This window comes from Neovison vison, chromosome 6, assembly GCF_020171115.1.
Source record: "Neovison vison isolate M4711 chromosome 6, ASM_NN_V1, whole genome shotgun sequence".
Classification (NCBI taxonomy): domain Eukaryota; kingdom Metazoa; phylum Chordata; class Mammalia; order Carnivora; family Mustelidae; genus Neogale; species Neogale vison.
Window position 1 is genome coordinate 214390590 of NC_058096.1, and position 16796 is coordinate 214407385.

Here is a 16796-nt window from a genome sequence, read left to right on the forward strand (position 1 = left end):
ATGAATTCTAGAAATTTGGGTTTTCCACATAAAGTATCATGTCATCCGTAAGGAGACACAGTTTGACTTCTTCTTTGCAAATTTGAATACATTTTGTTTCTTTTTGTTTTCCTATTGCTGTTGCTAGGACTTCAGGTACTATGTTGAACAACGGTGGCAAGAGTGGGCATCCTTGTCACGTTCATGATATTAAGGGGAAGGTTCTCAGCTTTTCCCCATTGGGAATGATATTTGCTGTGGGCTTTTCATAGATGACATTTAGGAAATTGAGGAATGTTCCCTCTATCCCTACACTCTGACAAGTTTTAATCAGGAAAGGATGCTGTATTTTGTCAAATGTTTTTTCTGCCTCTGTTGAGAAGACCATATGGTTCTTGTCTCTTCCCTTGTTCATGTTTCCATCCCACTGATTGATTTGCGAATGTTGAACCACTCTTGTATCTCAGGGATAAATCCCAACTGGTCGTAATGGATAATCCTTTTAATGTTCTGTTGAATCCTATTAGGAGGATCTTGTTGAGAATTTTGGCATCCATATTCAACAGGGATATTGATCTGAAATTCTCCTTTTTGGTGTGGTCTTTGCCTGGTTTTGGGATCAAGGTAATGCTGGCTTCATAGAGTGAGGTTAGATGTTTTCCTTCTGTTCCTATTTTTTGAAACATCTTCAGAAGAATAGGTATTATTGTTTCTTTGAATGTTTGGCAGAATTTCCCAGGAAATCTGTCAGGCCTTGGACTCTTGTTTTTTGGGAGGGTTTTTTTTTTAATCACTATTTCCATCTTGTTACTGGTTATTTATTTATTCGGGTTGTCAGTTTGTTCAGAAAGTTTAGCTGAAACTCAGCTATTGTGAAAATACAAGAAGAACAGGTGTCTCATGATGATTTGGTGAAGTGGATCAAACCATGTGCTTTCTCAGGATGTATTTTGTAGTTGATGTATTCAGCAAAAACTCATGAGTACTTATAACATTTCAGACACAGAGATTAAGAGCAGGATACAAATATCTGTCCCCAGGATGCCTTCCTGGGACTTTGTAGTTTATGGCAAAGGGGAGCTGATAGAACAGGTGTACAGAGTAAGATGAAATCACTCAGGTCAAGAAATAACTTATGTCAAGCATTGACATAAGCAGCCAAGGGCATTGCTGCTCAGACCTGATATCACTGAAACCAGCACAAACTGATGGCTTCCAGAACTGGTAACCAACTGAACCCAAGGAGGTCTTCAAAGGCCCTAGACTGATTAAACTCCCCCTTTTTAAAGGATTTTATTTATTTACAACAGAGAGATAATGAGCGAGGGCTCACAAGCAAAGGGAGAGAAGGAAAGGGAAAAGCAAGCTCCCCACTGAGCAGGGAGCCCAATATGGGGCTCGAACCCAGGACCCTGGGATCTTGACCCAAGCTGAAGACAGACACTCAACCAACTGAGCCACCCAGGCGCCTCTGATTAAACTCCTTTTAAAAAGGACCATTTTTGCATCAAAATGTCAGACTTTCCAAACGCTGCCCCTTTCACATCTGACCACATCTAAAAAAGACAGTTCCTGCAAAAGGTCTGCCCAACTGATCACCAAACTCAACAGAGATCCTCCACTGCTTGAACATAATAAGAGGCAGCAGAGAGAGCTGATCCTTTCAGACCAAGGTCTCCTCCCAACTGCACGCTCACGGACTGACTTTGTATTTGGTTTGTTAACCTCTTACCCCTTGCTGTATCTTGCTTGTTGTATGACTTTGTCTTGTGCTTGCTTTGTGTGACATCTATGAAGCCAAGATAAAAATGTAGTAAAATGTCAGTAAATTTGGAATCCTGAGTTTGCTTTATAATTAGGTTAATCTTTTTAAAATTTTTTAACAATTATTTATTTATTTTCAGCATAACAGTATTCATTATTTTTTCACCACACCCAGTGCTCCATGCAATCCATGCCCTCTATAATACCCACCAGTCTTTAAGACTGAATAAAGCTGAAATTATGGAAAGACACAACATGTGTATGTACCTTCATAGAATGCTCACAATGGTAAGTTTGAACAAACAACCAGGTGACCTGATCCTCACTGGGGAAGGGTCCAAATCCAGGAAAATGATTTCTTCACAATCCACACTGACTCTGATATAATATCCATTTAATGTTTGCTTTGCTGTTACATCTGGCCCAAGAATGGAAACCACAAATCCATTTCCTTAAAATTAACATTTCTTTGTGTGAATCATACTAACTCATATTTTTATAAATGAGTCCCTCCCCATATGAAGGTAAAAACCAGAAGGAACCTCATCTCCTTGCCCTGTGTTTAAATTTCAGGGGCCTGGAACACAGAAATCACTCAATAGTGTTTGATGGATGAATGGATGGAGGAGTTCCAAAGGCATGGGATAAGGTAGGTAGACAGTGAGCTGATTTTATTCATTGGACCCAGGCTGCTATAGGACTCTCCTCAGTGATGAAATACCGAGCACTTCCTGAACATTTTCTAGGTACCAGTCAGCTTATACATTAGGCAGGTTGTATTACTATGGGTGTCCCCGTTTTCAGACAGAGAATTAGAGAGATCCAGTCATTGCACCAAGGTCCCACAACCAGGAAGTGGCTCGCCAGGATTTCCACCTGAGTCTGTCTGATGTGAGTCAGTGCCCTGAGGCACAGAGCCACCCAAGCTACTACACCCAAGTTACTATACCCAAGTTACTACAAAGTCTCTCTTTGCCTATCAGTCTGTGTTAAAGAACTTAAAGAGAGCTGAACAGTTCACACTGGTGGCTAGCTAGTCTTTGTTTAAAGAAGCAAACAAAAAGCCCCCAGATAATTCAATGGAGATGATGTCTTGGGGTAGCAGGAGATTAGGAGAATTGTCTGAATCCACACCTCCATCTCTGCCCCTATGCTCTCACAGCCCATCTGCCAGGGCCCCTGGGCTCCCTTCCTGGAGGACACAGAGAGGTGAACTGAGTTAGGCTCATCAGGAGTCAGTCAAAGGCATGAAAGAGCACAATGGGACCCCTTTTGTGCACAGCCTGCCAAGCCCAGCTGGCATACCAATCCTTAAAAGCCAAGTCCATGGTCATTACTGAACAAGTCACGGGATTTTAAGTGACAGCTGGAAACTCATTAAAAGTTGGCACACAATTCCCCATCTCCACTTCCTTCGTGGAATTTAAGGAGTCCCTAAGGATTGGCCCCAGACCTGCAGGAAGATGAGTTTCAGTACACACCTCAAGGCTAGGTAAGTTTGGCTCACTCCAGAGGATGGTCCCAGAGAGTTGTCCCACTTAATTTCAAGCTCAGACATGGTGTTTCACTAGCACCAAGAGACGTATGTGGGAAATGGAGGTGACCTTTTTTGTCTCATGCACCAGTTTCCTGGAGCTCAAAGAGGTCAAGTTCTACAACATGCACCATGGCAGAACCGTTGCCCACAAACCACATGGTGCCAAGTGGCTTTTGTGAACACAGCATGCTGCTGGACACAGACAGGGACAAAGGTCTCCAGAGCTCTGAGAGCAGCTGAGGCTTCTACTTCCACAGTAAAGGTCACTACGTTGCATTATAGTATTACCTGATTAACACCTTCCGTCTTTCCCCACTAGACTAGCAACCTGAGAGGGCAGGACCAGTCTGAACTAGCTTAATATTGTGAGCCCATAGCTGGGTACCTAATAGGTGGTCAATAAAACTGGCTGAGAAAACAAACCCATCTCTCATTACAACATTCCAGGAAGTATGTGAGTGGTAAAATCATTCTGAAATACAAATGGTTCATCCCTAATTTATCTGAAATTGACTTTTCAGGAGTGACTGTGTCACAGGAACCCATCTACCCTCTTGTGTGTATCATAGCCAGTATTTCCTGTAGATGAGTTCCATCCCATGGCAGTAGGGTTATGGAGTAGGGTTCTTTTGTTTTCATCCCTGTTTGGCTTTAAACCATCTTGAGCCACTTACTCCTCCTCTCCTGTGCAAGCTGTCACTTTGGCTTTCTTCCATTCCTGAAATGGACAGCCATCTTCCCACCTCGCATCCCCAAAACATGCTGTTCTCTCTGCCTGATGCACCCTTTCCTCACACTCTACCTGTAGAGGAGAAAGTCTCAGCTGAAATGCCCCCTTTTCCATAAAACCCTGCAATTTGCCCTGCTTTCACAGCCCACCACCTTCCCTTCCTCACTTATCTCATATTCTTGTCTAAATTCAGTTATCTCTCTTCCACTATCTCCCCTCTACTGTCATGTGCACAGGGGCAGGCATGTCAGTCCTGGTCACTGTAGGCTCCCCAGAGAAGGGCTCAGGCGTTGCATACACAACTATTGGATACATGCTAGCTAGGGCTAGATGTCCTCTGAGCCAGAGATAAGAGTTATCTGGCCCACAGTGTTTAGGAACTGAGGCCAGTCACGCTTATCAAACCAACCAGCTAGCGTGGCCTCTTCCAACTTTACCCAGCTATCAAAGAGCAGATCAAACATGACGCTTCCTCTCTCCATGTACCCACACACTGCCGCCTAGCAAAATGAGCAGGGACTTTTTTTTTTTTCCAATTTCTTTATTTTCAGAAAAACAGTATTCATTATTTTTTCACCACACCCAGTGGGACTTCTTAAGCAAGACGATGACCAAGGATTTGAAGAGTTTTTCAGCTGACTTAACTGTCCAGTCTGTAGTTGAATATTGTGCCATACACATTTGTGGTGTTCTAGTTTGTGCTAGAGATGGAAAGTGACTTGACCTAAGTGCTAACACTTAAGGCTACCAGGCAAGGGGGGAGAGACAGGCAAATGCTGAAATCATTCATATCCTTGGAGATAAATATCATGAAGGTGCTGTAGACTCTCGGGATGCTACAGCCCCGGTGACTTCCCTGAAATTCACAGAGGTAAAAGGATCTGAAAAGGAAATCTACTGACAGTTAATGAGTCCTGCCATGTCCATGAGCCTGGGATCAGATGGAAGACTCATAGGAAACTGCCCCCACATTCCTGGGACCAGGAGTGCCATGTCGTGTAGAGAAGTAGGCGCAGGACATTAGTCTTGGAGATGGGCTGAGTCTGACCCATCTCTCTGTCTGCAGCTGTGAATACAGATTCCAGCACCCAGTGGGGGTGGATGAATGCCTCGGGTAGGAAATGACTAGGACAATATTTCTTGGTCACCCCTGCATCAGACCCAGTGCAGAGACCCAGAAATGCACAAATCCTGCCTGGCAGAAGAGCTGAGCAAAGCTACAAGGCTGTGCTTCAAAGGAACATTGGTTTTGGTCATTTTATTTCCAGTGACCACAGACTGCTTGGCACACAGTAGGTGCACAAGAAACACCTGTGAGAAAAATGAAAGCACGGTGCCCACAGTTCAAGAAAAATGTTGAAATTGGTGCTGAGGTGGGTGGAGTGCACCTCGGCCGCACACCTACTCTGTGCCAGGCTCTATATACAAAAGTGTCGCTTCTCCTTATCATTCACTCCCATTTCATAAAAGAGAAAGTGAGTCCCAGAGAGGCCAAGCCACTTGTCCAGGGTCACAGTGCCCTCCTCGAGGCAGGATTGCAAGACCCAGCTGAGCAAATATTCCATCTCTGGGCTTCCTCCTGACCCCCTTCTGTGACCTTAGCCTTATATCCTATCCTCTCTGCGTATCCAGAAGCAACAACAAAGATCTTTCTCCTTAGACCTGAATTCATTTCTTGGTTGAACATATGTTTCCTTCGTGTCCTTTCTGGACTTGAGTCTTGCCAGGAATTTCCCAGACTGCCCTCACATTCTGAATCTTCTGCTGTGCCGGTGGGCTAGAACTTAGAGTACAGTGTTGATGGAACCCTCAGTCCAGGCTGACACCTCCTTCCACCTCTCTCCCCTGGACCCTACAAGGGTGGATCCAAGGTACCTAAAGGCCCTTTATATTTTGACCCTGAATGATTTCCCAGACTCCCCCAGCCCCACTCTGGGCATTTCTCCATGCCTTTTCTTAAGTTGGTTCCTTTGCCGGCCATTCACTCCCTGACTCCATGTGCCAGGGACTGTTCATCCTTCAGAGTTCAGCTCATGCCACCTCCCTCCTTTCCCACTGGCGCTGTAGGGTCTCACAGCACTGTGCATGTGCTTCCTTCACTGCTTCAATTAATGCATTTGTACTGTGCATGTATCGTTCCATTTAATTTTTACCATTCTGGGTGCAGGGAACACAGGATGCTCCCAATGAGATGCCATCTCTGCCTTTGGGAAGTCTGGCAAAGTCTAGTGAGAGACACAGACCCATAACTGGTGATGACAGCACCATGTGATGGGGGACTTCAAGGCAAGCTAGGAGTCAGACAGGACCCTGGCCAAGTCAGTGGTGCAAGGACACAGGATAAGATTCCTGAACAGGGTGGCATGTGACCTGAGACCCGTTGACTGAAGCAGATAGGAGTGCGGCATGAGGGATGCAGTGTGATCTGGGGATGAGAGAGTCTGCTACACTCAAGAAATTGAAAATGCTCCCATCTCATTTCAGCCTACAGATACAAAGTGGGGGTCTGTGTTGGAAGATGGAGAGGGAGCTGAGAGAGGAAACTGGAAAGGCCAACAAGGACCAGACTGTGTCAGCTGCAGTGAAGCATCTGGGACTAGGGAGCCATGGCTGGTTCCAAGAAGAGGGGAAGATGGAATGTGGTTTGTTCAGCAGGATCCCTCTGATGCTGTGCAGGAAGCAGGTGCAGAGGTCAGACCTGAAGCAGAGAACTGAATCAGGAGAGATGCTGTAGTGGGTCAAGATAGTGTCGCTCAGAAATGCATGCCCACTTGGAACCTCAGAATGTGACCTTGTTTGAAATAGGGTCTTCACACATGTAATTAGAGAAGGACCTCAAGGTGAAATCATGCTGCGTGCTGGGCCCCTAAATGCTGGTGTCTAATGACTAGTGTACTTATAAGGAGAGGAGAAGACATACAGACACAAAGACAAGTTCATATGAGGGCAGGTAGAGATTGAAATGATGCAGTCAAGTCTGCTGGCAGCCACCAGAAGCCAGGAGAGAGGCACAAGGCTGATCCTCCCTCAGAGCCTGTAGAAGGAACGACACTGCTGACCCCTGACCCCCCGGAACTGTGAGAGAGCACATTTCTGGAGTTTGGAGCACCCCAGTGTGTGGCAATTTGTCCCTGAGCCCCAGGAAACTAATACAAGGACGGGTGCTGTCTTCTAGGTCAGATGTGTTCACACCATGCAGGGGGCCCGGATGTGAGAACATGGGGAGTGGCAGGTGAGTGGACACTGAGCTGCACTGTGGCCCAAGTGCAAGGCAAGTCGGGTGCTGGTAACTGTGTTGGTGTGGCACTGCCTCCTCCCCTCCATCAGACCTCAGCCTGGAGCAGCCTGGGCCCAGAGCAAGGACATGCCTTAGAGATCCCATCTCTGGCCCAACACCTCTGCTTCTGCAGAAGCCAGACCGCAGCTCTCTTCTGGACCAGTCCCAGGGCCTGGGACCCAGGGTTTCTCCACCAAAGCTCTGAGAACCTGTGCTATCCTCTCTGGGATAGCCCCGGGGTGCCTGTTTGTGGGTTGTGGATGGAGCCTGAGCATTAGGAATGGAGTGTGCCTAGTCCATAATGTATGAGAACAAAGGAGTATTCTCAGAGGGTATGGGAGGGACGCCAGCCTCCTGTTGTATTTCTTCCTCTGTCTTGTCACCTCCATCTACAGACGTAACCTTCTTCTGTGCAGCCCAGGTGGGAGGCCTTAGGGAAAGTTTGGAGGCTGCATGTACAGCTCTAGGTGAATCTCAGGAAAGATTCTGGAAGTCTTTGGAGTCCTGTTGCTTCTCTCCACCCCTTCCCTCTGTGGCTATGATGGTGGCCCCGCCCACAAGCTGAGTCAGCAGCGCGCCTCCCCCTGGGAAGCCTTTGGAATGCCACTGGAGTCCAGCTAGATAAAGTGCAGGTGCAGCCTCCCGCCCTGCCCACCCCACTTCTGAGCTCTTGGTGTCGAGTGCCAGTGAGGGGACCCAGGGCTTCCTCGGCGACGCCCACAGACCGCTCCCCGCCGCCAACAACAGAGGCGAGTGTGTGCCCCTGGGTGTCTTTGAGAAGGAGGTGATGCAAGCGCGGGATGCAGGGAAAGACTCTGGGTAATAAGAATTGGGGTGGATCTTGGGACCCGAACCCGGCCCAACGAAGTCTGAAGCAAATAGTACCTGGGCGGAGACCTCTAATCCGGAATCGCGCATCCAGGCTGGGCTGTGTGCGCGCGGGAGTCCCTGAGTCCTGTGCACTTCCCGGCTGTCTCTGCAGATCTTAGCGGGAAGGTTGTGTGTCGGGACACCAGCGTTAGTCACCATCTTCCTGCTTGTGCTGTGTCCTACTGTGAGAGTGTAGGTCTGTGTGCACCTGCAGGTGTGCCTGTGGCCCTGACTCTGCTGTTGTGTGGGTCCATCCGCGCAGCTGGGTCTCCGCATCTGTGTGAGTGTGCAGGGCTGATGGCAGGGCTCAGGTGCCTGTGGGCCTGCTGGGTGCCTATCTGGTGTGAGAGCTTAAGGCCGCTGCACCTGTGGGGATGGGTGGCAAGGGGAATGCAGGTATGTGGAGGTGTGGGGCCCGCCCACAAGGAGGTGTTTGTGAGACACAGGGGGCACCCAGATCCCAGTCTGTGAGACAGGAGGCCACCCACCCCTGAGAAGAGCTGTTCTGAGGTGCTTCTCCGTCTGTTCTCACACACACCTGGGCAGAGGCTCACTGGCTGCCCTGGAAGGCACAGGTAGGCTTAAGGGCAGGTGATGGGTTCTTCCTCCCTCATCTCCTCTCTGGCCCTAGACACTCACTCTCTGTCTTTCTGGGGATGGGCTGGGCTGTGAATCAAGGGAGAGACAACTCAGATTAAAGGAGGGCCGAAAAAGGCCGTTTTGCTTTCTTAAAAAAAAAATGGGGCAAAATTCACGTAATATAGAATTAACCATTTTGAATTGAACAGATTATTGGCATTTGGCACATTCATGATATTGTGCAATCACCACCCCTTTGTAGTTGTCTAATATTTTCATTACTCCAAAAGGAAACACTGTCTTCATTAGTAATCACTTACCCATTCCCCAGGCCCTTCAGCAAGGGCTCTAGGCCCCTAATTTGCCTGTTGTGTCTATGAATTTGTATATCTTAGGTATTTCATGTTAAAGGAATCAGACGACCTTTTCTTCAGAAAGTCTTTCATGCCTGGCTTTTTTTCACATAGCATAATGTTTTCAAGGTTCATTTATGATGTAGCAAGTGTTCATACTTGGTTGTGTAAAAAGCACACAACAGAAAATTTATTATCTTAACCATTGTTAAGTATGCAGTTCAGTGGTGTTACGTATATTCCTGTTTTTATGTAATAAATCTGCAGAGCTCTTTTCATCCTGCAAAACAGAAACTCTACACCCATTAAACAAAGCTTTCCATTTCCCACTCTCTGTAGCCCTTGGCAACCTCCATTCTACTTTGTTTCTATGAATTTGACTGCTTTAGGTACCTCGGATAGGTGCAATCATACAGGATTTCTCCTTTCTGGGGACTGGCTTATTCCACATAGCATAAAGCTTCATTGGTGTTATAACAGAAGACAGGATTTCCTTCCTTTAAGGTAGAATGATATTCCTTTGTACGGATATATCACACCTTGTTTATCCATCCATCCACCAATGAACATTAGGGCTGTTTCCATCTCAGGTTTATTGTAGCTAGTGTTGCTCTGACCAGGAGTATGAAAATATGTCTTCCAGACCCTGCTTTTGCCACTCTTCCATATCCATCTAGAAGTGGGATGCCTGAGGCATAGGTAGTTCTATTTTTAATTTTTAATTTATGAATGGAAAACCATTCATACTGTTTTCCATAGCTCTTGAACGACTGTGCTATCCCATCAACAATGCAGATTTCCAATTTCCCCACCTCCTTCCCAATTTAAATGGCACAACTGAGTGCCATTTAAACATTCCCAGTGTTTTGCCACCAACACCTCTATTTAGGTCCAAAGCATTTCCCCACCCCTGAAGGAAATCTATAACCCATTAAAAGTTCATCCCCCAGGGACGCCTGGGTGGCTCAGTTGGTTAAGCAGCTGCCTTCGGCTCAGGTCATGATCCCAGCGTTCTGGGATCGAGTCCCACATCCGGCTCCTTGCTTGGCAGGGAGCCTGCTTCTCCCTCTGCCTCTGCCTGTCATTCTGTCTGCCTGTGCTCGCTCTCTCTCCCTCTCTCTCTCTCTCTGATAAATAAATAAAATAAAAATAAAAAAGTTCATCCCCCATTCCATCCTCCTCCCGTTCCCTGGCAACCGCTAATCTGGTTTCTGTCTTAATGCATTTGCCTATTCTGTATATTTCAAATAAATGAACTCATACAATACGTGGTCTTTGCGGCTGGCTTCTTTCATTCAGCATATTGTCTCAGCATGTTGTAATGTGTGTCAGTACTTCATGCTTTTGTATGCCTCAAAGATACTTCATCATATGGATATACCACTTTTTGTTTATCCATTCATCGGTTGATCCATCCTGCGTTGTTAAAAAGGCGTTGCATTTTTGCATCACGTCTGTTGGTGGCAGAGAGAGGAAGACAGAGAGACAGAAAGACAGAGAAGTAACCCTGGATGGAGCAGATGGTTGGAAGGAGAGCTGTCCTCACAGGGAGCTGGGGCAGATGTGAGTCTGTTGACTCTTGGAGAAGGGTATGAGAGATCCCACAGCTGTGAGCCTTGGTTGTTCCACGAAGCAGGCAGTTGGGGACAGGAGAGTGGGTAGGGCTTGAGGAGATGGAAGGAGATTCAGTGAATTGCACTGGTACCTGACCAGAGATAGAGTGCCCAGCAGGGGTCGGAGAATGTGATGGTATGCTGGTCAGTGCCACATCCCTGTGGGGGACTCACACAAGTAGGACCACACAACAACAACAGTACCTAAGATCTGAATGTGCACACCTCACCTTAGTGTCACTACAGCCCTGTGGAATAAGGAGTATTATTCCATGTTCCCAGTGAGCCAGTAAGGGGCAATGTTGACAATTAAAGAGAGCCTACATCCTCTCCATGCCACGCAGGAGAGGTACCCTCCAGCTGAAGAAAGCAATTAGGGAGTAGTTTGCACTTACAGTTCAGGACGGATTTTGAATCACAGAGTTGGAGATAAGCATGAAATGGCCAACATGCTCCAAGGCAGGAAAGCCAGGAGGTTGTGCGTGGAGTCAATAATAGTAATAACAGTAGTTGTAGTTATTATTAGTAGTATTATTTTTACTGCATTCTTACTATGCTCTAGGGCCCACCCTATGCACTTGAGGCTCATGATGTTCCATGAACCCCATGCAACTCCCAGGTGCAGTGACAGTCATTATGAGCATTGGGTGGTGGAGGGAATGGCCATGGTATGGTCTTCAGGGTGAGGGTTCACTCTTCCCCCGGGAAGTCCTCTGGCCTGGGCTCAGCTTGGACCCAGAGCTCCTGCCCACCAGGCCGCCTTCGCTCTCTCTCCAACCAGGGATGGCTGCCACTCTGGGTCTAAACCACAGCTCCGTGTCTGAATTCATCCTCGTGGGCTTCTCCACCTTCCCACCTCATCTCCTGCCCATCTTCTTTCTGCTGTTCCTGCTCATGTACCTGTTCACACTGCTGGGGAACCTGCTCGTCATGGCCACTGTCTGGAGCGAGCGCAGCCTGCACACACCCATGTACCTCTTCCTGTGTGCACTGTCCATCTCTGAGATCCTCTACACCTTGGCCATCACCCCGCGCCTGCTGGCCGACCTGCTCTCCACCCATCGCACCATCGCCTTTGCAGCCTGTGCCAGCCAGATGTTCTTCTCCTTCACATTTGGCTTCACCCACTCCTTCTTGCTCACCGTCATGGGCTATGATCGCTATGTGGCCATCTGCCACCCATTGAGGTACAATGTGCTCATGAGCCCTCGTGGTTGCGCCTGCCTGGTGGCCTGGTCCTGGGCTGGTGGTTCGGTCATAGGGCTGGTGGTTGCCACCGCCATTTTCCACCTCACCTTCTGTGGACCCAATGAGATCCACCATTTTTTATGTCATGTGCCCCCTCTCTTGAAGTTAGCCTGTGGAACAGATGTACCAATAGTGGCCCTAGGTGTGGGGCTGGTGTGCATCACCAACTTGTTGGGCTGTTTTCTCCTCATCCTCCTCTCCTACACCTTAATTGTGGCCGCCATCTTGAAGATCCCCTCTGCTGAGGGCAGGCACAAAGCCTTCTCCACCTGTGCTTCCCACCTTATTGTGGTCATTGTTCACTATGGCTTTGCCTCAATTATCTACCTCAAGCCCAAGGGTCTTCACTCCCAGGAAAGCAATACCCTCATGGCCATCACCTATACAGTCCTCACGCCCTTCCTCAGTCCCATCATCTTCAGTCTCAGGAACAAGGAGCTGAAGACTGCCATGAAGAAGACCTTCCTCAGCAAACTTTATCCCTCCAACATTTAAGTGGCCAGTGTGAAGGTGGTTTTAGAAAAAGGTAGAAGGATGACCATAGCCTCATCTGTAAAATGGGTTAACAGTGACTACTGAGTATGATTGGTAAAGATGTGTGACAACACCCATAACATGGCAGGTGCTCAATAAATGTGAACTTTTCTTCTTCTTCCTCCATTGGTTTGTGTTCAGACATTAGTTTTATTTGTAATCAAACAGCTTTCTTGAGATATAATCCACATGCCATGAAATTCACCCATTTAAAGTGCACAATTCAGTTGGTCTTTAGTATATTCAAAGTTATGTGATCATCACCACTATCAATTTGAAACATTTTTGTCACCCAAAAAGGTAACCCCTACCCATTTGTTCCCCATTTCTTCCCCAGCTTCCATAACTCCGAGACCTGGGAAACCACTTTTTTTTTTTTTCAGAAAATTTTGTTTAAAATTCTTTTATATTATTTTATGTTAGTCACCATACAGTACACCATTAGTTTTTGATGTAGTGTTCCATAGTTCATTGTTTGCATATCGCACCCAGTTCTCCATGAAATACGTTCCCTCCTCAATACACATCACGGTCTAACCCATCCCCCCCCCCATCTAAAACCCTCAGTTTGTTTTCTGGAGCCCATAGTCTGTCATGGTTTATCTCCCCCTCTGATTTCAAGCCCCTTCATTTTTCCCTTCCTTCTCATAATGTCCTCCATGCTGTTCCTTATACAACACAAACAAGTGAAACCATATGACTTTCTCATTAACTTCTCTTCTTGAGTTATTTCACCTAGCATAATCTTCTCCAGTTCCATCCATGCTGATGCAAATGTTGGGTATTCATCCTTTCTGATGGCTGAGTGATATTCCATTGTATAGATTGACCACATCTTCTTTATCCATTCATCTGTTGAAGGACATCCTGGCTCCTTCCATGGTGTAGCTATTGTGGATATTGTTGCTACAACAATGGGGTTCATGTGGCCCTTCTTTTCACTACATCTGTATCTTTGGGGTAAATACCCAGTAGTGCAATTGCAGGGTCAGGGGGTAGCTCTATTTTTAACTCTTAAGGAATCTCCACATTGTTTTCCAAAGTGGCTGCACCAACTTACATTCCCACCAAGAGTGAAAGAAGGTTCCTTTTTCTCCATATCCTCTCCAACATTTGTTGTTTCTTGCCTTGTCAATTTTTGACATTCTAACGGTGTAAGGTGGTATCTCAATGTTGTTTTGATTTGAATCTCCCTGGTGGCTAATGATGATGAACATTTTTTCATGCATCTGGTAGCCATTTGTATGTCTTCTTTGGAGAAGTGTCTGTTCATGTCTTCTGCCCCTTTTTGGCGTGATTATGTTTTTTGAGTGTTGAATTTGAGGAGTTTTTTATAGATATTTTTAGAAGGAGTTTACATGTGACATCAATTGTAAAGCCTCCTCCTTATCCACTTAAGAAACCTCTAGTTATGTATCATTGTCATGACCTTGTGGAACTGAATCCATTTGGTGAATGCCTCTTTACTGGATCTCACTTGAAAGTGGACATAGGAGGAAAGTCTCTATTCCTTGGGAGTCTATTCCTCTTCACACTGTCTTACCCTGAAGTGCAGGGAAGAAGACAAATGCAAAAGGGGGCATCATCCATGCTACAAGTGGAATTCCCTCAAACAACCAGCTCTTTGGGGCAGGCAATCAAACCAACCATGAGAGAAGAGATGTAGGTGGTATTTCCAATAAGCAGTTACCATTACTTCTGACATCAACCACTCTAACTCAGGAATCTTCATAAAGCAGCAAAGCAATATCTAGCTCCTTGGTTCCCCTGTCCTGGAATGAATCTCTCCTCAAAATTCTGTTTTTTATCTGTATTTTTAAAGTTGTATTCTCCTTTCATGCATAGTACCCAGTTCTCCCCATTACTCAATTTTTTAAAAGATTGAATTCAATTAGCCAAGGTATAGTACATCATTGGTTTTTGATGTAATGTTCAATGCCTAATTACCCAAATTTTACTGGTGAATTGTCTATGAGGGTTGGTAATTTGACAAAAGTTAGCAGCATGTGATCTCCTTGACAGCTCACCCTCTTTATATTGATTCCCTTTAGGTTTTTCCATTACCATTGGCTGGGAAACCCTTAAGGATGACTTCAGACATGGAGTTGTGGTGTAGGCCCCACATGTGACCATCTCTGCTGGGGAAGGAGGTAAGAAGGCCCAGTGGACATGACTCAGGTTATCCACTGTGTCCCTGCCTGGGAGGACTTCCTGGACATGTCCCTTACACCTTCCAACTGTAGCCCCTCCTTTTGCAACATGGTGTTCATGGTATTGGTCTGTGCTTCAAAGAGCTATTTGGGGTTTATATAAGATAATGCACCTCAAATGCTCAGCATGGGTCCTGGTGCATAGTAAGGATTCAAAATAATATTAATAATTATTATGACTACTATTCTAAAATACCAGTGAAAGGAGCTCAGGGTCTATATTCAGCCACACCCCGGTTGAGTCCTACTTCAGAGCTCGTCAGGGCCTCCAGCCATTTTTCTAAGTAGGAAGGGTAAATTCAAGAAAAAACAAGTCTAGTCTTTCCTTAAAAAATTTATTCTGGGATCTCTAATAAAAAATTTGAATTGGAACAATCTGGTGCTGGTTGGCATTCTATCTTTGAAAGAATAATGCACATCCCAGTATGCTTGCATCAACTCTGAGCTGTGTGCAAGCCTTAGTAAGAATTACATGGTGCTTTTTCCTTTTATACAAAACTCTACCATGTTACCTGCATGAAAATCTGTTTAAAAAATTTGAGCTTTAAACCACTGCTCAAAAACCCCAAGCCTGGGCTGGTTCCTTACCTCTTCCTATAATAAGTCTCTAAATATCTATTCATATTATAATGTAATATTATATGTTATGTAGTATTAAATTTCATTAAATTATTGTTATATTACATGTATAATAACATTAATATATAATCATATACATTATAAAAACATATACTGTGTTATGTTATGTGAATAATTATTGCATTTGATAATAATTAAATTAGATTATATATTATTTGTAACAACCATATGTTATATAAAATGCATAATTAATAAATAATTATCAATAATAATATGCAATAATATACATTGCATGTAATAATATATGCATAATATATAATATATAGTACAATATATTAATAAGTTATATATTTATCAATATAATTATTTTATGAAATTATATAAATTATGTTTATATATTGCTATATAATATATATCATATAAAATATATACTATATATTATCATATTAATATATATACCATATTACTATAGTATATTATGTCATATATACTATCATATAGAGTATCATAGTATATAATATATACTATATATCATTTTTAAAATAATTTTTTATTTTTTAAATTTTTCAGTGTACCAGAATTCATTGTTTATGCACCACACCCAGTGCTCCATGCAGCACATGCCCTCCACAATACCCACCACCAGGCTCACCCAACTTCCCACCCCCTGCCCCTTCAAAACCCTCAGATTGTTTTCCATAGTCCATAGTCTCTCATGGTTCATCTCCCCCTCCAATTTCCCTCAACTCCCTTCTCTCCATCTCCCCATGTCCTCCGTGTTATTTGTTATGCTCCACAAATAAGTGAAACATATGATAATTGACTCTCTCTGCTTGACTTATTTCACTCAGCATAATCTCTTCCAGTCCCATCCATGTTGATACAAAAGTTGGGTATTCATCCTTTCTGATGGAGGCATAATACTCCATAGTGTATATGGACCACATCTTCCCTATCCATTTGTCCATTGAAGGGCATCTTGGTTCTTTTCACAGTTTGGCCATTGCTGCTATGAACATTGGGGTACAGATGGCCCTTCTTTTCACTGCATCTGTATCTTTGGGGTAAATACCAGTAGTGCAATTGCAGGGTCATAGGGAAGCTCTATTTTTAATTTCTTGAGGAATCTCCACACTGTTCTCCAAAGTGGCTGCACCAGCTTGCATTCCCACCAACAGTGGAAGAGGGTTCCCCTTTCTCTACATCCTCTCCAACACATGTTGTTTACCGTTTTGTTAATTTTGGGCATTCTAACTGGTATAATGTGGTATCTCAATGTGGTTTTGATTTGAATCTCCCTGTTGGCTAGTGATGAACATTTTTTCATGCATCTGATAGCCATTTGTATGTCTTCATTAGAGAAGTGTCTGTTCATGTCTTCTGCCCATTTTTTGACATGATTATCTGTGTTGTGTGTGTTAAGTTTGAGAAGTTCTTTATAGATCCCGGGTATCAGCCTTTTGTCTGCACCGTCATTTGCAAATATCTTCTCCCATTCCGTGGGTTGCCTCTTTGTTTTCTTG

At 44.9% G+C, this 16796-nt stretch overlaps 1 protein-coding gene across 1 annotated transcript; it reads left to right on the plus strand.

Annotated features, from left to right (window-relative positions):
* The first annotated feature begins 11231 nt into the window (after window positions 1-11231).
* Window positions 11232-12445, plus strand: LOC122910743 (olfactory receptor 10H2-like). Its single transcript, XM_044255365.1, is given in 2 exon segments — window positions 11232-11420; window positions 11422-12445. Coding segments are annotated over 2 exon segments (1170 nt in total). The 5' UTR covers window positions 11232-11274.
* The last annotated feature ends 4351 nt before the right edge of the window (window positions 12446-16796 follow it).